The sequence below is a fragment of the Grampus griseus genome (genome assembly GCF_964374135.1).
Source record: "Grampus griseus genome assembly, chromosome: 18".
Lineage (NCBI taxonomy): Eukaryota > Metazoa > Chordata > Mammalia > Artiodactyla > Delphinidae > Grampus > Grampus griseus.
Genome location: NC_139012.1, coordinates 73,729,366 through 73,754,411, shown reverse-complemented (window position 1 = coordinate 73,754,411; position 25,046 = coordinate 73,729,366). Strand labels below are relative to the sequence as shown.

At 42.1% G+C, this 25,046-nt stretch overlaps 1 protein-coding gene across 1 annotated transcript in view; it reads left to right on the top strand.

The window, feature by feature from the left end:
* MTUS2 (microtubule associated scaffold protein 2) overlaps positions 1 to 25,046 on the top strand; it is a gene marked incomplete at its 5' end in the record, with an annotated part of 327,280 nt that overhangs the window by 153,462 nt on the left and 148,772 nt on the right. The window contains one exon of the mRNA XM_082675664.1: positions 13,382 to 13,543. Coding sequence (XP_082531790.1) covers positions 13,382 to 13,543 — 162 coding nt within the window. The remainder of the gene's footprint in view (positions 1 to 13,381; positions 13,544 to 25,046) is intronic.

Sequence of the window (25,046 nt, the reverse complement as noted above, 5' to 3'; positions counted from 1 at the left end):
GGAAAGCCCTTGGAGAGAGGAGATGCAGAAGAGTCGAAACTCACAAGCATGAGCTTGGGATCAGAGATTCCTAAACTCCAGAAGCCAAGAGACAGGCGTGGCTTCACTGCTTCAGGCTTAGTGTGGAGGCTGCTAGCAGCATCCTTGAGAAATTTCCCTAAGGGAGGCGGTCAGCTGAGGCCTTTGCTCACACATCATGAAATCTGAAGCCTTTGAAGGGGTTGTGAGGTTCACTGACGAGTCTGTTGGCGATAATTTGCAAAACCCAGTTTGAGTAATGTTTGCCTGAGTGATTTCATGATAGGTTCTTCAATATTTGTGATTTTATTTTGCGTAGATGATGGTTGAACAGCAGGTACCAGTCATACCTTTACCCCTCACAATGCATGGAAATAGGGATTTCGATTTTGAAATTTATATTGGGAAGGACTTTGAGGAAAAGGATTGTGTCCATAAACTAAGGAAGAGCAAATGGTTTGCAGAGGCCAGGAGAGGGGAGCCTACCATTATTTAGTGCTTACTGCATATGAGATAGTCTAGACATGATTTTGTGGTCCCAGCGGTGCTTGCTCTTCTAATGTTACAAATGAAGATGCAGGGGAGGAAAAGTTAGTGACTGTCGCAGGGTTGCCGTGTTCTCAGTGTGCAGCGCTTACCACGGGCCTCAGCGACCACAGTACTCTTTCACTGGAGCCAGAAGGGCACAGCCAAAGCAAAGCAAAGGATTCTCTTTGTTTTGTTTTGATTCATAAGTCCAGTAATTATAATGCTTTAAAAACTGTTTATTTCTCTCTATAACCCTAGGATTCTTCCAAGGAATGACGTATTTGCCATTAAACCATGATGATTTAAACTGCTTGAAGAGCTTACCATCTGTTTTCTGCTGAGGTTTCCCCATACAATTTCAGTTGAAAACAGTTGCTATTTATGTTATTTGGACATTAGTACAGCTCCTGGGGGTTCATGGTTTTGGACCAAGGCTGTCAGAATCAGGAGGATTTCAGTACCTTTTCCCAGTTTCTGATTGAGACAGATGAGGGTGTTACATATGGAAAGCAGGAAAGGTCCATTACTTGACAGGCATTAAAGCATTGTTGAATACTGAAGGTATTTTTTGTAGAGCCCTAGTTTAGCTAAAGAAGTAACCAAAAGTTAGCTATCAAGAATTATTAAAGAATTAGCTACAAAGCTAACCCAGCAGAATTTTAGATGTTACCAGTCTCGTTTTCCACTAAGACGAGTAAGTACTGTCTTTTCACTAAATCTTTCAGTCTTTCATTCAACTAGAGCAGTGGTTCTCACTGGAGATGGTTTTTGCCCGTAGAGGGCATGTGACAATATCTGGAGACATTTTTTGATTGTCACAACAAATCAGATTGGGGGTGGGCAGGGAGAGCGGGTGCTACCGGCATCCACTGGGTAGAGGCCGCCAGGGACGCTGCTAAACATCCTACGACGCTCAGGGCAGCCTCCACAGCAAAGACGTATCCAGTCCAAGATGTAGATAGTGCCCTTTGGAAAGCTCTGGGCCAAAGGGAAAAAATAATGAAGTTGTCACTGAGGAGCAAAACCAATACTATGTTGAAAGAGAGAGAAAAAAAAAAGGAAGATAACTACCTTCTTGGACCCTAAAGGAAAAGGGAGAGTTTTCTAGCTCTCTGGAGGGGAGAGAAAATTCTTAGAGTTCAAGGGATGAATATTATTTGGATTTACAAGTTGGCGAACCTCCTAAAGCCAATAGGCTGTTCTTTTTTTGCGGTACGCGGGCCTCTCACTGCTGTGGCCTCTCCCGTTGTGGAGCACAGGCTCCGGACCTGGGGCACGAACCCGCGTCCCCTGCATCGACAGGCAGACTCTCAACCACTGCTCCACCAGGGAAGCCCGGTTGTTCATTTTTTAACAGGCTGTTCAGTTTCTTCTCTCTTAAAGGTTTCATATTCTCCAGAAACTACTAAGTAGAAAGGGTTCTTTTTCAGAGGGCAAGAAATCCCGGCTAGCGGTACAATTCTGACTTCTTCTAGCAGCCCCTGAAGGGTTTATAAATATATAGGAAAGAAGGTTAGGGCTCAGTTGCAACGACCCACTTTTCAACATTTGACTTGGTTTCTCAGGATTTGGACTTGGTTTGCTGCCAGACTGTGGCTTACAGAAGCAGTGTTTGATGTGGAGTAACTCATGCATTCCTCGGATGCTTCAAAACAATTAATTAAACAGATCTGTGACACAAATAGCAAACTATATTAGAGCCCCAAATCCAAGCTATGGAAGTGGAACACCTAACCTTTCTTATTGCTCTATTAATAAAAGCCAGTAGATAAGCTCTTGATCATTTCTGTAATTTCTTATACCTTATTAATAACTTCAGCAGAATTTAAATTGAGTTCAGATCAGTTGCTCTTATCTTTTAACAACTCCCATATTAAGCATATAATTAAAATGCTCCAGTTTAACTGTTTTCCCCAAGGTATTAACTACTAAAAGATTCACACAGTGATGAACCAGAGTATTCATGGATGAGGCCTCAAGCTTTTAAGTACTTCAGATAAGGAAAAGGGATTTATTACAACTGGTCTAATTGATATAAAAGAGGAATGGTAAGAAGTGGCTTTTAATTACTCAAAAGTCTCTTGAAATACCGTGTTAGCCCTTGGTCTTTTAAGTCACTAACCTGCATCAATATTTGACCATGGTCTCTCCTTTGGGAATGTGACTTGGTAAATATTAAAGAGAATTTCTCAAGTCAAAAAGAAGCTTTAAGTCACAAATGTCCTGGGCTGGGTGATGTTGGTTTTTATCTTCCATGATTACATCTGTGATTTTAAGAGAGATGGTATGATCACCCCTGGCCTTTGCTCTCTTTGTTAACCAGCTTGGTTTTTCTTACAGTAGCTCTGTTCCCTAGAGGGGAACTAAGAGAAGATGTTATAGAGAAGGTGGCATTTAATGAGGCTACGAAAGACAGGAAGGCCTGCCCACGTTGTAGGATGTCACAGATGGGAGGGAAGGGCACCACTCATACAGGCCCACTCTCCTTTTAACCTTTGTGTTCCTGGACTGTGAATCTCACCTTACCAGTTCAACTGCACCCATATTCCCCCTGTTTCCTGAGCAGACATAAAAAAAAAAAAGAGGACCCTCTTTGCTATGTATTAGAATGAACTCCAGGAAGAGATGAGGAAGCTTTTCTGGAGAGTCTGGATGGGGAGGGGTGGGTAGAGAGTAGGGGGACAAAGGTGGGGATTTTTTTCTAATCCTCTGTGATGATTTCATTGTGATCATTGTTAAAAGAAGGAAATTTGGGGAAAGTATGCCTAGCCCTGGGGCCCTGTGAAAACTACCTATTGAAGCAGTGGGAACGTGTGAAGGTAGAGATGGCTGTCAGTGTTGGCGTCGTCCGCTAGTCTGCTTCCCTTATTGATCTGGTGGAGTTAGGGATGTCTTGAAGGTATTTCCGTAGGGCTTGCATGGGACAGGATTTCATAAAACAAGGTGCCATTAGGAGTCACGTGGGACAGATGGGGCACTGGACAGAATGACAGCTGATGGTACTTGTGATGACAGCTAACATTTATTGAGTACCAGGCACTTTGCAAAGTGATCTATATGTATTTTCTCATTTAATTCTCAGGTTGGGAATTCCCTGGTGGTCCAATGGTTAGGGCTCTGCACTTCCACTGCAAGGGGTACAGGTTCGATCCCTAGTGGGGGAACGAAAATCCCGCATGCCACGTGGCACAGCCAGAACAAAACAAAACAAAAAACAATTGAAAAAGGAACATAATTCTCAGGTTAACCTAATGACAGAGGGTAAATAAATAAGCTATTTCATAAAAGAGGCTTAATTAATTAACTCTTTAAAGAGAATATTACTAGTAGGTTTCACATCAGGTATTGAATTTAGGCAGAGCCTGTGGTGTCTGTGACTCTGCTATATGGCACTATTACTATTATTATTCTTAAGACCTTGCTGTCAAAGTCCAGCCAGCAGAGCTCAGGAGGGGAGGCCCTGCAGCAGGAATCCAGAGAGTTTCCGTGGACCTAGAGGAGCCCTCTTCTACCCAGTACCTGACCTAGAGAAGTGTGTCCTGCTGCCTGATTAGGATGCTGTGTAATCCAGCATCCTGATCAGGATGCCATGATGGTTAGGATGCCATGATGTCCTCTGGTCCAGGGCTGGAATCATTTACCAGATTCCTGGAGTACTGTGTTGAGGAAGATGCTAAGGCCAGCCCTGGATTAGTGAGAAGTTAACATTCACTCTAGGTGAAGTGGGAGTAGTGAAACGCATGCCATGTGTTTCTCCTTCTTTCACTAGGACTTAGGCTACTGGGGAAAGGTGGATAGAGGAAGAACCATGATCCTTTAGAGCTGCCTCTTCAGAGCCAGACTCCAGTTACTGCCTTGGAAAGATGTGAAGCCATGAGATGTTGGTGGTTGGAAGAAAAGACAAGAGACAGTAGGCTGACAAGGCTGATGGGCTTTGAATGAGGCTCAGTGTTGGGTTAGTGGCGTAAGGTCAATGTTGCCTTTACTAAGGGCTTATAGGTGCCTCATACTGTCGTAAGCACTTTATTCTAAATGTGTAATAACCCTTTTAATACAACAACTCTAATGAGTAGATACCACTGTTATCCTCATTTTACAGTTGAAGAAATGAGGCTCAGAGAGAATGAACAACTTGTCCAGGACTTGAACCCAGGCAGTCTTAACCACTTAACTGTTATCCTCTCAAACTTTACGAAACCCAGAGATGAATGTGTGAGATGAGACTAAAGCAAGTACTGAAATGATATAGAGGAAAAGTAGTAGGTAAGTGGTACCCTCTCTTGGGGAGAGGGGTAGGGGTGCTTGGGCAAAAAGACCCCGAAACCATTAAATTCTGTTTATCTTTCTGTGTGCTGTTTTTAAAAATGTTTGAAAACCACCGCACTACCATAGACAGTCCCCACCTTTTAGGCAACCGATGCCCCACCTTGGCCGTGCTCAGTGACTGCATTCGTGGGAGCTGTTGAGGAAAGTGTGAAGCTTTTAGTGTCTCTGGGCTCAGAAATTGAGAAGAAGAGTTGACTATTAAAGGAAGCACTGACCCCACGGGACAGGTTTGCACTCAGTACTTTGTTCATACAGCATATACTTCTGAAGCGTAGCCTTGTTTATGGCGGGGCAGGAATTCACAGGGTAGAATCCTGCCTGCCTGGAGTTTGTACGGTTCTTGATGTGATGGTGGGAATTGAGGTGGGAAAAATACGTTGGGACCAGATAATGCAAGAATTCGAGGGCCACAAAGAAGAGTTTGGAGTTTATGTGGAAGACCACACAGAGGTATAGGGAGGCGGATTCACTGAATGAGGGAATAGGGGAGGACGGGGGAAGACTGGGGTCCATGCCATGGTGTCCCCGGCAGGTGCTAAGGGGCTGACCTGGGTGCCCGCAGGAGCAGACAGGGATTTCAATTTGGAGTCTGTAACAGAAATGGAAGCCCACTGACTTGCACTGGTCGACAGAAGGGAGAGAGTCAGGAGGATTCTGACGCTTTAATTCTGAGTTTCCAGAACAATGATGGTCATTAATAATCAAGAATAAAGGAGGGCGGGGGCCAGTGTGCAGCTGAGAGAAATGTTTGCTTTAGACGTTACCTTTTCCCCAACCTCTCCACTTAAAGTACCCCTTTCAACCTGAGTTTGTCCTGCTCCTGTGTTTCTTTTGTAATTGGTCGCAGTTTGAGATGATTTTGTCCGTCCCTGTCTGTGCTCCAGGTGTCCCCCCACTGGAATGTAAGTGCTGTGAAGACAGGACCACGTCTGTCCTGTGCCTCCTGCCTGGGGCAGAGCGTGGCACAGAGAAGGCTTAGTCTCCTTCATTTTGACAAAGATATTTCTTTGCCGAAATGGTAAGCTAGCAGGTTTACTTTAGCTCTTTAGTGAGAAATAAAGCATCCACCTGGATTAAAATATGCAGGAGGTGGTAAATAAAACATCCAGTTGGTACCTTAATAATTAAACTAAATTTTGCTGCCAGGTGATAAATGCTGCTAAATCAATGAAATATGCATCAATTAGGCAGTCGCGCAGCCAGAACATTATACAACTTGATTGCCTGGGATTGTTTTAAAAAATCAGTGAAGAGACTAGTTTAATCATTGTAATATGGATAAATACTCAGAATCAGGAAAACATGTTTCTTCCAGTTTGGCTGTAATGCCTTCACAGTATTAATAACTGATTTGCTTTTCTTCTGCAACTTTCCCCTTAAGAGCCTCATCCTGGTCTGGTTAGTGTTCATTCCTCCTTGCCATTCTTTCTTCTTTTAAAGTTCAGTTTCACATAGAGAGTGGACTTGAGGACACGGGGAGAGGGAAGGGTAAGCTGGGTCGAAGTGAGAGAGTGGCATGGACATATATGCACTACCAAACGTAAAATAGATAGCTAGTGGGAAGCAGCCGCATAGCACAGGGAGATCAGCTCGGTGCTTTGTGACCACCTAGAGGGGTGGGATAGGGAGGGTGGGAGGGAGACGCAAGAGGGAGGGGACATGGGGATGTATGTGTATGTATAGCTGATTCACTTTGGTATAAAGCAGAAACTAACACACCATTGTAAAGCAATTATACTCCAATAAAGATGTTAAAAAAAAAGAATAAATAAAATTTCTGTGTATACTTACAAAAAAATAATAAAGTTCAGTCTTAGTTATTGGCCTTCCCAGTAAATGAAGTGGTAACAAGCGCATTGGGATGTGCATCGCAAACCCTAACATCTCGTCCTGACTGCAGTCTTGGTCAGAATGATCCTTTCGAGCAGGTTGGGTAGATCCCACTCATCGCTTTGTGGGGGGCTATCAGGGCTCCTATAAATCTACACTTCCTCCGCCCAGTGCCTCAGGTCCTGTGAGGGACTTTCATTCCTTTAGTGCAGCCTTGTCTGGCCTGAATTTGCACGTGGCCTCCTCTGTCTGTGGCGTAGGACCAGAGCCGCTGAGACCCACACCTGATTTGGTGGGAGTAGATGAGAAAAGTGAAGGAGTTAGCGATGCCATCCTTCCACTTGGGAGCTTGGTCCTTCTGCTGCAGTGGATGGGATGCAGTAGTGGGTTCCAGGGGTGTTCTTTTTTGTGTTATTCGAGAGTGTGCCACCAGGAGACAGAAGCACCCTGGGACGGACGGGTTGGGATCTACTGTAGCCACAGTGCAGGGGCGCTGGATGGGAAGTAGGAATAATCACTCCTGCGTGAGAACAGGAGTTCTCGGGAGAGCTGAGAGCTGAATCCCAATTCGAGGAACCTGTTCCAACCAGGGGATCCAGGAAAGAAAACTGATGCATGAGAATTTTTTAATTGATTGATTTTGTAGATAATTCAAATACCATAAGATTCACCCTTGTATGCATAGATCTGGTAGTTGTTAGTATATTCACGAGGTTATACACCATCACTCCTAATGCCAGAACATTTTCATTACCCCCGGAAAGAAACCCTTTACCCATTAGCAGTCAGTCCTCTCTCCCCTGGCCCCCTCGCCTCTGACAGTCTCTAATCTACTCTTGCTTCTGTGCTTTGTCTATTCTGGACATTCCATATAAATGGAATTGTATAATACGTCGCCTTTCATGCCTGGCTTCTTTTATTTAGCATAACATTTTCAGGGTTCATCTATGTTGTGGCTTCTATCAATAATTCATTCCTTGTTATGGCTGAGTACTATTCTGTTGTATGAGTAAACCACATTTTATGTACCATTCATCTCTTGATGGACATTTGGGCGGTTCTCCCTTTTAAATTATTATGCATAATGCTGCTATGAATATTTGTGTACAAGGCTTTGTGTGGACATATGTTTTCAAGTCTCTTGGGCATATACCCAAGAGTAGTACCGCTAGGTCATATGGTAGCTCTGTGTTTAACATTTTGAGGAACTGTCAAACTGTTTTCCAAAGAGACTACTCTGTATTACAGTCCCACCAGCAATGTATGAAGATTCCAATTTTTCCACATCTCTACCAACACTTCTTATTGTCTGTGTTTTAATTATACCCATTCTACTGGGTTGAAAGTGGTATTTAATGGCTTTGATTTGCATTTCCCTAGTGACTAGTGACGTTGGCATCTTTTCATGTGCTTATTGGCCATTTGTATCAATATCTCTCTTTGGAGAAATGTCTGTTCAAATCCTGCATTCATTTTTAATTGGGTTACTTGTCTTTTTATTGTTGAGCTATAAAATTCTTTATGTATTCTGGATACTAGACCCTTATCAGATATATGATTTGTAAATATTTTCTTCTATTCTGTCAGTTGTCTTTGCACTTTATTAATAGTGCCCTCTGAAGGACAAATGTTTTTATTTTGATGAAGTCTGATTTATCTGTTTTTCTCTTTAGTTACTTGTGCTTTAGGTGTCATATCTGAGAAACCATAATCTCAGTTTTCTTCTAAGAGTTTTATAATTTTAGCCCTTCCATTTATGTCTTTGATTCATTTTTAATTAGTTTTTTTTTTTTTTTTTTTTTTTTTTGCGGTACGCGGGCCTCTCACTGCTGTGGCCTCTCCCGTTGCGGAGCACAGGCTCCGGACGCGCAGGCTCAGCGGCCATGGCTCACGGGCCCAGCCACTCCGCGGCATGTGGGGTCTTCCCAGACCAGGGCACGAACCCGTGTCCCCTGCATTGGCAGGCGGACTCTCAACCACTGAGCCACCAGGGAAGCCCTTTAATTAGTTTTTGAATATGGTCTGAAATTCATGACTTCATGAAGTTTTTTTCTTCTTCTGCACCACACGGCTTTCAGGATCTTAGTTCCCCGACCAGGGATTGAACCCGGGGCCATGGCAGTGAAAGCGCCAACCACTTGAATACCAGTCCTAACCAGTGGACCGCCAGTGAAAATTTGAAAGACTCAGTTGATCAGCTCAGGGTGTTCAGGCATGTGGGGAATGAACTGTAGGAGCTGTCCCTGGAGGAAGAATAAGAAGCTGGTTTTCTCCTAGGATTTGGTGCTGAACAAGCATCGTTGTCCTGACAGTTTGAAGAGAAAAAGGTAGAGAGATCAGGTTTATGTATAGAAATGGACCCAGCTGAATTCTATAACCGTGCAGAATATAGGCCTTGCAAATTCTCACACTCTAATGAAGGAGATCTTACTTTCCAAATAGCAAGTCAATGATATGGTGATTTGGATATCTACAAAAGATGGCCCCTATCCGGCAGTGAAGCAGGACGCTGTAGTCCTTTGGTTATTATGAGCAGAGGAATCCCTTCATACTTTGGTGATGATGATGTGACATCTGATATTAATCCTTGAATACTTTCCAGGTTCCTATGAAAAGCTCATTTGCTGTGTTGCTAGCCTGTAAGTGTTCATAACTAACACATAAGAGCATACCATGCACCGGACACCACTCTAAACGTGTGTTTTTTTTTTTTTTTTTTGACTAACTCTTGCATCACCTTTTTAAAAATCCACTTGCATTAGCTCTTTTAATTCTCACAGCAGCTCTGTGGAGTCAATTATCGTTATCGTCACTTACAGATGAAGAAACGAGGAGCAGGGAGGTGGGAGGGAGAGGAGGCCTGGTTGTCTTTCCCCCGAGTCTGCACCATTTATCATGTGGATGGCTCGGGACACAGTAGGTTCTGACTGGTTGGGAATGGGATGACTGATCAGATGCGTGGACCACTCTCACTAGCTGTATCCTCCAGAGCATCTTTCCGGCTCACACAGGCACGGTGTATTTCCGGTTGTTTTCTCCTCTTACCATGCCGTGGTTTGATGTCGTCTGCATTGTTGTGAAGTCTCCGAGCAGTTACAGAATTCAGCAGCCGTTTCCAAATTCAGAGTACTTGTCATTTACTGAATCATGTGTCTTTAAGTACTGGCTGACTTAAGCTGGTTTTCAGTGAGGGGTACTGTTCACTGCTGAGCTGTTTCCCACAATAAGGGACAAGAGCAGGGTTCAGTTTTATTTTATTGTATTGTATTATTTTGTTTTGTTTTACTTTTCGGTATTCAAGACCTCTCTCAGAGGGGAGTACAGAGCTTCCTTGATGCTTCCTTCTTCAAACAGATGAATTACTTCCCAGCCTGGAGAGCAGCCGGATCTCCAAATTGACATGTTCACTGAATTATAAATTTCACGTAAGAGAATAATGCCAGGCACAAGAGCATTTGATAAAAGGGCATTTGAACTCCACAAATGCTACAAAATATTCCCCTTCTTAAGAAACCTGAATAGTTAAATAGAAGGCTCTGTGTGGAAGATTTTACGTTCAGTTCAACTTCCACTACACATTCCAGTGAATAGATGATTCTGGCAGTGTGTCAGCAGAGGCTGAACATTAGATAATTCCATGAGAAATATTTCTAGTGGCCGAGCCATTGCCATCCCCCCTCAAAATGTCCTACAACCCCCAGAGATTCTCTGAGTCCTAGGATGGGACTGGTGAGCCTGTGCTGTGATTCAGAAGCTAAGACTCACTGTTCTGCAGGTGCCCGGTGTCCCTTTTCTTGATGAGGTTTCGATCAGACACGTGCTTACTTTATTTTTCTGTTGAGGTAACACTGATGTATAACATATAGGTTTCATGTGTGCACCATTATATTTCTACCTCTGTATGCCCTACAACATGCTCACCACCAAAATTTTCGTTTCCATCCATCACCATACAGTTGATCCTTTTTACCCATTTCACTCTCCTGCCGCCAGCCTCCAACCCAGAGCCCTCTCCTATGGGAACCGCTGTTCTCTGTATCTATGTGTTTGTTTGTTTGGTTTAGTTTTTTCATTTATTTTGGCTTGGGGGGTATTTGCTTTTTATAATTTCACATATGAGTGAAATCATACAGTATTTTTCTTCGTCTGACTTATTTCACTTAGCGTAATCCCCTTGAGGTATATCCATGTTGTCTCAAATGGCAAGAGTTTATCTTTTTATGGCTGGGTAGTATTACATGGTGTGTGTGTAGGTATGTGTTTATGTAGCACATCTTCTTTGTCCATTCATCCACTGATGGGCATTTAGGTTGTTTCCATGTCTTGGTTATTGTGAATAGTGCTGCAGTGAACACGGGGGTGCAGGTATCTTTTTGGATTAGTGTTTTTGTTTTCTTTGGACAAATACCCAGAAGTGGAGTTGCTGGATCAAATGGTAGTTCTATCATTAATTTTTTGAGGAACCTCCATACTATCTTCCATAGTAGCTGCCTCGATTTCCACTCCCACCAATGGTGCCTGACGGCCCCCTTTTCTCCACTTTCTCCCCAACACTTGTTACCTCTTGTCTTATTGATAACAGCCATTCTGACAGTTGTGAGGTGATGTCTCGTGGTTTTAATTTGCATTTCCCTAATAATTTAGTGATGTTGGACATCTTTTCATGTGCCTGTTGGCCATCTGTATGTCTTATTTGGAAAAATTCAGCTCCTCTGCCCTTTCTTTAATATGGTTGTTTGGGTTGTTGTTAAGTTGTGTGAGTTCTTTATATATTTTGGATGTTAACCCATTATCAGATATATTATTTGCAAATATCTCCTTGCATTTGCCAGGTTGTCCCCTGATTTTGTCGATGGTTTCCTTTGCTATACAGAAGCTTTTTAGTTTTCTATATATAGAAAACTATATATAGTTTTTTTTCCTATATATAGAAAACTATATATAGTTTTTTTCTATATATAGAAAACTATATATAGTTTTTTTTTCTATATATAGAAAACTATATATAGTTTTCTATATATAGTTTTTGTTTATGTTTGCTTTTGCTTCCTTTGCCTGAAGAGACACATCTAGAAAGATATTGCTAAGACCAATGTCAAAGAGTGTACTGCCTATGTTTTCTTCTAGGAGTTTTATGGTTTCTGGTCTTACATTCAAGTCTCTAATCCATTTTGAGTTAATTTCTGTGCACTGTGTGAGATAGCGGTCGTTTCATTTTTCTGCATATGGCTGTCCTGTGCTTGCTTTTTAATCTGAAATTCAGGATACAGTGTACATCCTTTCAGCGGAGTTTCATCATTTTTATTCTGTTTGTGTGGAGCAAATGCATTCTCCTAGCCCTGTTTAAAACTATTTAAAACCTTGCACGGGACCTTCAAAGAACTATAGGGCATAGGTTCTCTGTTAGGAAATCACACGTTCTTTAGTTTTCCTTCCTAAATACACTTTTCTTTAGAAACCAAACAGATCTTACCCATTTTAAACAGACTTTCAGAGGGAGGAGAGCAGCCATCTCTTACTCTAAGGGGTTGAATAAAACTCCTGAGTATTTTAACACTAAAGCCACTTAATAATGTTATCATTTTGATGCAGGCCCTATCTAAATAGAATGTTATGACTATCCTTTTAAAATGATGAAAACAAAACAATTTAATCTTTCACTAAAATTCTGTATACTTCTTCCACCTGTCATTGCCTGTTTTCCACAGTAGATGGTCATGTTCCTAACTGGATAGTTTTATCCCCAACAAGCGGTAATCTCAGTATATTCAGGCTCTCTGTTTAATTTAGTAGATTAGTCCTTGCAGCTGTACCCAGAGGTACATTTAGAAGATTTATCCTTTAATAGGAATAGATGGTGGTGTCATTGTCTTTAAGAGATTACAAATGTATAAACCATAATAGGTTTGAAAAGATATAGAGGAAAAAATTAGACCACGGCCATTCCGGGCATTTAAATCTGACACAAATCCCAGGATGCCCTATCTTCAGAGCAGTCCATTGTAAACAAGCTGTCCTATAGACGCAGAGCCTGTTCTGTGTTGAATAGGAAACCGAAATGATGAATAAATATCTGCCTTCGCAGTAAACTGGACTCTAATGCAAGGTCCTCTTAGTTTGATGAGGCCTCAGCTTTTCAGACAAAAAGCTTCGTGAGTTTCAAAGGGATTCTCTGTCTCCATATTCTCACCCATCTACCTTCATCCCAAGCCTCCTCTTCTCAAGGTAAAATCAGCTGGGTTTCAGGGAGCGCCGAATACACTTCCTGGACCAGTGGTGCACATGTGCGTTCTTACTCTCGTCTCCCCTGGGTCACTCACACTGTTTCTCACTGTTGCTCATCCCCTGTGAGTCACAAAATAAATGCTTACCGTGTGTGTCTGCAGCTCCACATCCACACAAGCAGATTGTGTGTGCGTGAGCACATGTGTAAAATCTTCAGAGAAGTGAGGCTGCTCGTGGCCTTGGTGGAGCCCCTGGCGTGGGGATTTGGATGACAGACTTCCCTGCGGTGGCTAAAGGGAGCTCTTTTCCACATCTGGTCCCAGAGAAATGCTTTTCAGGGCCACTCACTAGGAGTCGGGTCAGGTTCTAAAGCAGGTGGCAGCGGTAGGATGGTCGACAGTGTCACACGGCAAGGGGGTCCATCCATTTTTCATGAACTTGTATGCTTCCACAGGTTCAGCCTTTGGGACTGAAGACCAGCCGGCTCTGAAGGCAGCTCTGCCTTCCAAAGACACACCCAAAGGGGCTGCCCGGGCGGCCCCTCCAGCATCCTCCAGTGTGACAACACCTCGCAGGAGTTTGCTTCCAGCGCCAAAATCCACGACCACACCGGCGGGTAAGACTTGCGCTGTGGAGAAGCTCCGCAGTGGAGAGCCTCTTCTGCATTAAAGTCTTTTGAAAGTCCTTGGGTAAATCAGTTGTCTAGATGGGATGACAGATGAGTTTCAGATGGCATTTAAAATTAATAATAATAACACTACCACAATTTTCAAGGCACTTTCATATATTCCTGTGTTTAAATTCTCACAACTCCCTCTCACTCCTCTCTGTGACTGGTAGCCCATCAGACCACACAGTTTTCATTGCAAAGAAAAAAGGATCAAGCTGTTTTAGGCAAATTTGGTTCAGGGAAGCAGGCGCTGATGAAATCACTGGAAGGCCAGTAGGAGTGAGCTGCAGACTGTGCCCCCGGGAGTGGGTCCCTGATCCCTGGGGGCAACTGCTGCCTCTACAGGGATTCAGGGGCTCCATCCCCCTGCTGGTCCCAGGCCCGCACCACCCATGCTGGGATGCAGGGATCAGCGGCTACCGCAGAAAGCCTTGCTCCCGAGCTCACACCGTGCCTGCTCTATCCACACCCACAAAGCCAGTGCCCCGAGCCCTGCGCCTCCACACCCAGGAAGCTAGTGAGGGACACAGGGAATTCAGCTGACGCAAAGGTGTGACAAACGAAGGTGCTGGTCAGCAGCCCGGTGCGGCCCCTGCCCCGCCTTCTCCTCCCAGATCGCAAGCGTACACGTTTGCCCGCGGGATGTCCAAGCACGCGGCATGTGGCTTAGCTTTCCATCTTCCACGCTGTAGGAAGACACACTAAGAGGAAGGAAGCTTGGATGTTGAGCCTGAATCCACGGTAGATGGCTCACCCCTGTGGCTATTCATTGCTCCAGGTTATTCTTCTGTGCTCTTATACTCATGTACCAGTGCATATACGTACACACGCAGATGGGCTTGCGTGAGTTCCTAAAAGTAAGATTGGATTGTACCCAGTTTTCTACATGTTACTTTCCTTACTCAGAGTATGTCATAGAGCTGCCCTCAAGTCAGTGTATGGCTCCTTTTTCAATGGCTGCCTGGTGTGGATGTACCATGGTCTATTGAACCATTCCCCCACTGGTGGACATTCACTTTGTAAACTGGTGTTTGCTGCTGTAAACAATGCTGCAGTGCGTGTCCTTGGTGGCATTCTTTCTACGGGCTTGGTCCCCGGCAGTGGGATGGCTGTGTTTGATGCATTAACAGGTATGATTAGATTCCTTCCAAAGAGGCTGCCGTGCTTCACCCATATCCACCCATACCCCTGCTAAGAATAGATAGCATTTTAAAAATTTTTCGTCCATTTGGTGGAAGTGCTATTTTAAATTTGCATTTCCCTGACCACTTGCCCTTCAATGGAGTACCACCTTGTAATCCCCTTTGGTAAGACTTAAATTGACTTGTTTGGTTTTGCCCTTCCTCAGTGGAGGAGAAGCTCCTGGGGACAGTGACTTGTCCATTTTATTGAGCACAGTATCCCCGCTGCTGCAGTGTCCCCAGTGACTGACACGCAGTGGCTACTTAGCATCTACTTGTTAACGGTTGGATACATCAACGAATCAATGAATGAATGTCACACGGCCTTTGACTCTTGGTTCCAGTTTAACGTTTGGCCTCGGTTTAAATAGAAAATAACGAGACAAGCCTGCACTGAGTTAAAATACAGTTGTTGAATCAATCGTATAGACCAGTGTTTGTCAAATTTTAGTGCATCAGAATCACCTGAAGTGGTTGTTAAAACACTGATTACTGGGCCTCATCCTAGCATCTCATTAGTAGGTCTGAGGTGGGGCCTGAGAATTTGCGTTTCTAATGATTCCCAGGTGGCGCTGCATATCCTGCTGGTCTAGAGATCACACTTGTGAAACCACTGTTACAGAAAAATGGACTAGGAATTTGAACAGACAGTTCTTAGAAAAAGAACTGCACATAGCTCCTAGCCATATGAAAAGAGAATCAGCATCGCTCATAATAAGAAAAACATAAAGTAAAGCTACAATAGACTATGGTATGTTACCTGTGAGATGGGCAAACATCCAGATGTTTGAAAACATACACTGTCGTGAATCTGCAGGAAAAGAGGCATTCTCGTACGTGTACTGGCTGGAATATAAAATAGCTTAACTCCTATGAAAGGAAATGGGCAATATCTAATAATAAAATCACATGTGCATTTTTTCTTTGACTTAGCAGTCCCACCTCCAGAAATCTTTCCCAAAGGTAGACTGGCAAAAGCAGAATGCACTAAGTGATTCATTGCAGTGCTATTTGAAATGGCAAAATACTGAAACGACTCAGCTGTCCATCCACAGGGGACCAGCTGAATGGATTGTCATACATCCATGGAATAAGAAGACTTATTCCAAGTGACTTTAAAAGAGTAATTTGGTTGTTCCACCCTAATAGCATGTACTCTATGTTCAAAAAGAATTGCAAAAAAAAATCTTAAACTGTTTTTAGTAATTACATTATTGGTGGTAGCGTGGCTATTGCGATTCCAAATCTGCTGTTATTCTGAATGTGTGTATTATGGGAAAAATAGGATATGGGCATAATGGGATAAAGTATGAACTTATCTGAAATTTATCATTAAACAGTATTGCCGGGCTTCCCTGGTGGCGCAGTGGTTGGGAGTCTGCCTGCCGATGCAGGGGACGCGGGTTCGGGCCCCGGTCCGGGAAGATCCCACATGCCGCGGAGCGGCTGGACCCCTGAGCCATGGCCACTGGGCCTGCGCATCCGGAGCCTGTGCTCCGCAACGGGAGAGGCCACAGCAGTGAGAGGCCCGTGTACCGCAAAAAAAAAAAGTATTGCCAGCTCTGTCCACTGAAAAGTTATAAACAGTGACTAGACCAATAGCATGGCGTACCCCCAGTGCCCAGACTGTGATCTCTCAATACATTTTGCATTAACAGGAGATAAGGGTCTTTGAAGAAATGGCTGGTTCCAGGTCTAGGGCAGGAACTGTAGACCCCAGAACAGACAGCCAAGAGGAATTCAAAGACTACTAGGATTCTATCAACTCGAGAGTCAGACTGAATAAGCTCCTACTGGAAGAAAGAAAGAGAGAGAGGGAGGGAGGGAGGGAGGGAGGGGAGAGGGAGGGAGGGGAGAGGGAGGGAGGGAGGGAGAGGGAGGAAGGAAGGAAGGAAGAGATTGAATATCAATAAGATTCATAATTGCAGTAGAATAATATTCATCAAATCAAAATATATGTGTATCCATGAGGTCATAATGATACAAAATAAGATAAAAACTAGTCACTTTGGTTGATGCTAAGAAACGTTTTTTGAAATTTGGTAAAGAAAGAAAAGAATAAAATATTTAAGCCACTTCTCCTATTCAGTCTGTATCTCATGATAACCAAATAGTTGGTGAGGGGAAAGTTCTCTTTTAGTGTTTAAAAGCATTCTAGTTAATAAATAAGGTATGATAGAATATCATCTTTTCAAAGCTTTAGTGAATCAGTAGGTAAAGGCAATGATCATCAATGGAAAGGGAAAACCAGACGTTACGAACTAATACTGATCTACAACATTACATGTGAGTTAGTCTCGGGGGAAAAATGAATCCGCCCTAGCCTTTAGATTTACTAATTTACCAGAAGTAGAAAGGACAAAGAAGCATATTAAATAACACCATGGGAATAAAATCAACCAACCAGACTGAAAAACTCTATAAAACAAACCATCCAACTTACTCAACAGTAGAAATAACAACAAAAATTGCAAAAAAAAAAGGGCAGATAAACAAACATTCTGGGAGGGGGACAAAGGACATAGAGGGAGAACCTGTAGATTATAAAAAACTTAGACTTATCATCCAGTTGCAAAGTACGGATCTTGTTTTGTATCCCAATTCAAACAAACACACCAAAAAAAATTTTTTTTAAAGATAACTGAGGAAATGTGAACCAACATTGGCTCTTAGATGACATTAAGAAACTATTATTGCTATTCTGAGTATGATGGTAGTATTTGTGGTTATGTTTTTGTTTCTGTTTAATCGAAGTATAGTTGCTTTACAATGTTGTGTTAATTTCAGGTGTACAGCAAAGTGATTCATTTGTACATATACATATATTCTATTCTTTTTCAGATTCTTTTCCTTTAGAGGTTATTACAAAATGCTGAGTAGAGTTCCCTGTGCTCTACAGTAGGTCCTTGTTGGTTGTCTGTTTTATATATAGTAGTGTGTGTGTGCTAATCCCGAACTCCTCATTTATCCCTCCCTGTGGGTATGTTTTCTTAAAAAGCCGTCTTTTAGAAACGCACAAATATGAAGTGATACGCTTTCTGGGATTTGCTTCAGAATAACCCAGGATGGTGGCACGTGGAGTCAACATGTTACAGAAGATGAAACATGGGTATTGCTTGTTGTTGAAGTTGGGTGATAGAGTACATAGTTAACTAGACTAGTCTCTCTGCTTCAGTACATGTTTAAAGTGTTCCATTGAAAACTGTGCAGAGAGAGTGGCTGTTTTAGCTGTTTTAGTGGAGGTAGAGCTAAATGGAAATAAGGTATTTCAGGTGCGAAGAATAGAGGGCAAGGCAGCAACAGTGTTTAAGACCATAAAAATTTCATTATTTTTTCAAATACTTCTGCTCTGTAGCGGATTTTGGAAAGCCATGTGATCTTGATAACAAGAATTCTCTTCCACTTTGTATTACTTTATAAAACACTTTAATGTGCTAAATATGATTTGGTCCTCACAAAAACCTAGAGTGGTGGACAAGGAAAGTATTAGTTTGCAGATGGGAAATCAAGATTCAGAGGTGAAAGGACTTGCCCCAAGTCATGTGGTGGCATCAGGAAATCCCATAGGTTGTGTATGTGTCCTGTGCTTTTTCCACAATAATATAAGTATCCCGCTGTGGAGTATAAGAATTCCATCTGTGGTCCACCATTACCATTAGATTTCACATGTGTGAACTGGGGATGGTGGTAAACAGAAATGGTACACAGGATTCCTTGCCTCAGGCCAGGCTCTCCTTGAGACGTCTTGGTTAGAATTCGGTTGGTGATGCCATGAAAAGTAGGTGTTTAACCAGAAGGAAGAGAGGGGAAGGAATGATACTGTGTGAGGAGGGATTGTGCGTTCATGGGAGGTAAGGGATGTTCCCAGCAGAGAAAGGGTCACCATGATGTTACCAGTTTCCACGCCGAGTGCTCAGAAAGTACTTGTGACTTGGGCAGGTTGTTACATAATGAAGCAATAGACCAGTTCCTGAGGACAAGTGAGAGTCCTGCCTTTCCCCGTGTCCTAGAACAGCCTCCAGCAGATGCTCGGAGACTCCCACCTGTTTCACATCCCTTATGCAGCTGCCCCGAGGTCAGCTTCTTAGGCTCTGATGGCAAATTCCACAGGCCTCGTCCGGTAGAAGCAGCTGGCAGCTGCCCCCAGTCACATCTCTCTTTCCCTTCTCTCTCTCCCCCAGTTTTTCCTCTCTGTAACTGTGAGCTCTGCCAGCCTTGCTCTGTTACTTGCAGCCTCCTTCTCCAGGGTCCGCAGGGGTGGGAGTGGGGGGCAGAGGGGGTAGCCCCAGACTCTGGAGGACTGGGTGAGACAGGCAGTGGACAGAGCTCCCGAGCCTTAGTCAAGGTCTGCTCGGAAGCCTATTTCAATGACGCCCTAAGGCTCTGTGTTCGATTTTTCCAAAGACATAAAGCTTCTTAGATATTTTCCCATTATTGACATAAGGAGGAGGTGCTAGGGTGTTTGTTTTTTTTAAGATTTATTTTTTGGATGTGGACCATTTTTAAAGCCTTTATTGAATTTGTTACAATATTGCTTCTGTTTTCTATGTTTTGGTTTTTTGGCCGTGAGACATGTGGGATCTTAGCCCTCTGACCGGGGATTGAACCTGCACCCCCTGCATTGGAAGGCATTGGACTGCCAAGGATGCCCCAAGGGTGTTTTAGAACGAGGATTAAGCACCACCCTTTACTAGACGGAGGACCCCAGGCCAGCCGCTGTGTAGACTATGGCTGTGACCCCTGTGACATGCAGTCATCAGGGGAAGGCACGGATTGGGAAAATGAAGCAGAAGTCTCCCTTGAGAGATTTCAGGATGTTCTCTTCTAACTTGCATCCCACTCCAACACCTAATTTAACAACAAGTATAAAATTGTGGTTAAAAGATAAATTTTATTACCGGATTTTAGGTTTGCATTTGTTCCACTGCTATGAATTTTTCATTTAAATAAAATCTAGTTCCTGCTACCAAATCAACTTTCACATCACCTTGTTCTGTCATCAAGCTAATTAAAAAGCAGAAGGCAGGCGTGCAAATTACAGTTAAATTCCAAATAATTGTATTTCCTGGGACTGTGAGGTGTTCGGGTTATTTTAATTACTTAGGTAACACCAACCCTTGTTTTAAGGGCATGCTGTTGGAAACATTTCTAAACTGTGATGCTTTGCTTCTGTCCCTTGGTGATTCCAGGTGACTTGGATTCAAGAATAATTAGAACAGTCCTTAACCTTGAGGGGCTCAAAATAAGGTAAACAGACTTGTACACTGAGAATTAGAGTGAGAGCAAGAGATCTATAATCCGATCAGCTGGCTGCCAGGAATTCATAGTAAGATGGATTAAGAAACAAATGACCTGAAGATGTTTAAATTAAATATAATAGGCTTTTAAAATTATTTAATCACTTTCTATTTATTATGTTTAATCATTTTCTAATTTATGCGTTATGTTTTCACTTTCTGATTTCAGAAAAGATACAAGGCAGCATGTAGTAAAGGGCACAGAATAACAGAGATACAAGGATAAAAATCCAAATGATAAAAAAGAGAAGAGCCTGATAAAACTGGGCTCAGAGCTTCCTGACTGCAAGGGCAAAAGAAGAAACACAATCGGGGGAAAAAAAAAAGAGTGCGCCACTTTATCAGAAGAGAGAAACTTATTTTTTAAGCACAAATATGTAAAATTTTAACTCTGTGAATTAAAAAAAATCATATTGAACAACATAATGGACAATAATTTTAATTGTATGGTTTAAACATATCTTTTCTGATAGGAAAATAATTGGATAATATTTTAAAATTTTGGAATAGGGAAGGCCTTTCTAAACATGATGTGAAACCTGGAAACCTTTAAAAAATGATAGATTTAACTACATACAAATTTTAAATTGTCTGCAATAAAGGACATCCTAGAGGTAAGAAGGATGGTAAACTGAATGAAAATGCTTCAACAAAGTGTTATTATGAAAATCAATAGAAAAAGTACAATTTCATTTGAAAAGTAGGTAAAATATATGAATGGGTGACTTATACAATACAAGTGCAAAGAGGTCAGTGGCCATAAACATGAAGAGATGTTCGAATTCACTAATGACTAGATACGTTCAGTTTTTTTCAATAAGATACCATCTTTTTCATATTGGATTAGAAAAAATAAAAAGGTTTATTACATGCCGGTGTTGGTAAGAACATGGCAAAAAAACACTCTTGTAGCATTAGTGGGAATGTAAATTGGGACAGTCTTTTGGAGGTCAGTTTGTTAATATCTATGAAAATGTAACTATCTTTACCGTGTAATCCAGTATTTCTACATCTGGGACTCTCCTTTACAAAAATACTTGCTCAAGCAGCAATGATATATGTATAGGAACATTCTCTGCAACACTGATTATAGTACTAAACAATTAGAAACAATCTAAATATCCATCAATATGGACATATTTAAATAGGTTACAATATGTATCCATTCAATAGACGCTTATTTAGTTATTGAAAAGATTGAGCTAGATCGATAGGAATTATTCAGAAACTGTCCATAATATATTGTTAAAGCAAGAAAAGCTACAGAACATGATCTCATTTTTTCAAAACCCGAAATGAAAATAAATCTTTTTTTAACGTATACCTTTTTGTATATTTATAGAAAAAAGGTGGAAAGTATCATTTAAATAGTTAATAGCTATTATCAGTGTGGTGTCCAGTTGGAGAAAAAATTGTGATTAGGAAAAAGAACTTGCATTTTTAAGTTTTATATTCCTTCTATAGTTAGAATTTTTCCAAATGTTTCAGTTTTTACAATGAAATACATAAAAACAACTCAGTAAAAAATGGGATAATAATTTGCTCCCAGAAAAATGCATGAAGAATATAGAAAAAAATGAAACAATAAAATATCTCATAATCTCAGTCCATGAATAGCTACCAATAATACATATTGGCATATTTCCTTTCACTCTTTTTTCTAAACAGGTATGGATTTTTTCCCCATAATTGAGCTGATGCTTTATAGATACTTCTGTATCTTGCTTTTTCACTTAACATTATATCCTAAGCATTTTCCAATGTCACGATAAACATGTGAAAATTTAACTTTTAGTCCTGTCGTAAGAACTTCATGTTGATTTACCCCAATTTGTAGGACTCTTTATCCCTTGTTCAGCATTTAGGTTGTTTTCAGTGTTTCATTACCACAAAGCAAGGAATTGCAATAAGCTTATTTTGCAAAAACATATTTTGCTGGGGTTGTCCAGACTACCCTCAGGCTTGATGATTTCCCTAGAAGTGCTCACAGGACTCAGAAGTTGTTATATTCATCATTACAGTTTGTGAAAGTGGAAGAATCCAGAGTAAAAAGTCAAAGGAAGAAAGCTCACGGGGCGAAGTTCAGAGAAAACCAGACACCAGGTCCCAAGGGTCCCCTCCCAGTGGAGTCATACAGGTGTGCTTAATTCCTTCAGCAGCAATATGCAACAGCACATCACCTGAGTCTGGTTGTCCAGGGTTTTTATTATGGGTCAGTTACATTGGCATATAGCACCTGCTGGACTGTCTAGGCAAACTGGTACCATGTGACCCAAGACCTCAGGTAGGCAGAACGCTTTCCTCAGTCAGAACATGCCAGAAGCTCAGCTCCCAGGAGCTGGCCAAAGGCCAGTCAGGAAAACAAGCCCTTCCTGGGAATGGGCAGGGCTTGAGCAATGCAGGGTGTTTTTATGATGGATTCCTAAAGGCAGAAATATGGAGTCACATTGAAATATGGCTTTACAAATAACGCAGACATATTTTGACTGTAGCTATTTCTTATAGCCATAAATCAACTAAATCAAGGAAACAATATTAAATGAGTTGTTTGGAGAGATATTTTACTGGAGCTAAAGTATAATCTAGGAGTACATCCTTTATGAAATTTAACTCTATAATCGAGAGTTTAGAGGACCCTTAGAAGGAAATGATTGGCATGTGTTCTCAGCTGTCCCTCTAAAGTAAGAGTTGTCTTAGTTCAGTTTATGATGGCAAATAAGTCAATATTAATTTGTCTTAAGTGTAATATTCTATGTTGGATAATTGGAAGGATGCTTAAATGTTTTAGATATCAGGAATATAAATAACAAAACTATTTTGTTCAGGTCTTTTCCTTTTTTCTTTTCTTCTTTTCAAAGGTATGTTTACTGAGCATTCTCTGTGTACCATGCAGTTTGCTTGGGGATTTCTATATTCTACCTAATTTAGCTCTAGGGGAAACTGGGGTTTAGAGAAATTAAGTAAACCCCCCTCCCACCCACGGTCATACAGCTTCTATGCAGCAGAACATGAAATCAACCTAGATCTGTCTGACTTTAAAAGGTATATACCTAACCTTTGTGCTGTGCCACTTACAGATTCCTACACAGATGGAGGCCAGTTAATTACATTTTATTGAAATAACTATCATTGATAGTTAGAGGTTAGAGGTTGAATCCTCTTTCTGGGACAATGCTAGTTACTGCACGTACAGCGCCCAGAACCCCTATAATAATTCTGTATTCTGTCCATGCCCCTCTTTCCCCAGGTTTCCAGACACAGGTTGAAAACTAATGCACTGTGCTAAGCATGATCCACTCCTATAATATCATCTTCCTGTAAGTTAATAATGATCATTGCCTTCTCATTTATTTATTTATTTGGCCACACCCCTCGGCTTGTGGGATTTTAGTTCCCCGACCGACCAGGGATTGAACCCATGCCCCCTGCAGTGGAAGCGCGGAGTCCTAACTACTGGACTGCCAGGGAATTCCCTTTATTTATTTATTTATTATTATTTTTCTTTTCATTGCCTTCTTTTTTTGTGTGTGTGGTACGCGGGCCTCTCACTGTTGCGGCCTCTCCCGTTGCGGAGCACAGGCTCCGGACGCGCAGGCTCAGCGGCCATGGCTCACGGGCCCAGCCGCTCCGTGGCATGTGGGATCTTCCCGGACCGGGGCATGAACCCGTGTCCCCTGCATTGGCAGGCGGACTCTCAACCACTGCGCCACCAGGGAAGCCCCATTGCCTTCTTGACATCAGTGTGACGACAAAGGAAACTGCTGTGGATTTAGTGCTAATGGTTAAAAAAAAAAGTACTGAACATCCTCTCTGTGGCTGTGTAAAGGGAAGAATTCTAGAAACGTAACCTGGGTCTTTTGGTGACTCTTTTTCTCAGAATTGTCATGAAAAGTTGTTCTGTTGTTCGTATGTCAAATACAAAATTTCACCAGGGTTTTGATCCGTATAATTTTACACAAATAATCAGGCTTTACCGATTGACTTTTCCAACTGGTTTTCAGTTGTTGTAGCAAAAAGGAAAATATTTTCAGTTGAAGTATTGATCTGGTGATAGACTACTTCTAGGTCAGTATGCCTTCTGGTACTGTCATGCTGACATGATGTATAACAGAAAATAAAATTCCTTTATTCAGACTAAGCTGTAGAAGGATTTCCCATGGTTATATAGCAGATGAACAGCTGATGTCTTATTGTTTGGGTTCCTCTCGCCCTAAGGAAAATATTCTCTGGAAATAATGAGGCTGTTATTTTATGGGCTACAGAAACTCCACTTGTATCATAAAACTTAATTTTACTTCTTGAACAGGGGATTATTATTTCTGCATTAAATTCCACACGTTTAGGTATTTCTGGGCATACTATAATTTAAAAAGACAAGTAGCTTGTCAACACCATCAGAATGTGTTTCCTGAGCACTTTAAGGTGCAGGCTTCCGGAAACAGCTGCTCTAGCACGTTCTCCCCTGCCTCTCTTCAGTTTGGCCAAGCATCATCTCCCCTCTCCGGGCACATCTTCAATGAAGAGATTGAGTAAGAGCTTGCTGAAATAAAATATTCTGCTCTAGGAAAGGACAGGACAGGTAAAGGGATCACTGTGCCACTGGAATCTTGGGTCTGGATGGTTTGAGAGGTTCTCCTTGCCATCGCATATGCTCTTTTAACATAAACAGCTCTAAGAGCCTATCATTTCTCTGACAGTGAGGGGATCACGGCACCTCACGATGTGGAAGCCCGCGTTGACCCGGGAGTGGGACCTGAAGGAGGCAAGTTCAAAGCAGTTAGGCTGTGCTGGGCTTTTCAGTGCAGATGGTGTTATCACTTGGTGTTGGCTGTGTTCTCCCTGAGGGGTCCCCGTGGCTAGCCCAACTTTAGCCCATTTGTCATTGTGAAGCCAAAGGGGAACCTGCAATGAGTTGGGGATAGAGGAGAGTAGAAGTGTTAGAAAGAACTTTTGTGGGAGAAAAATCGATAC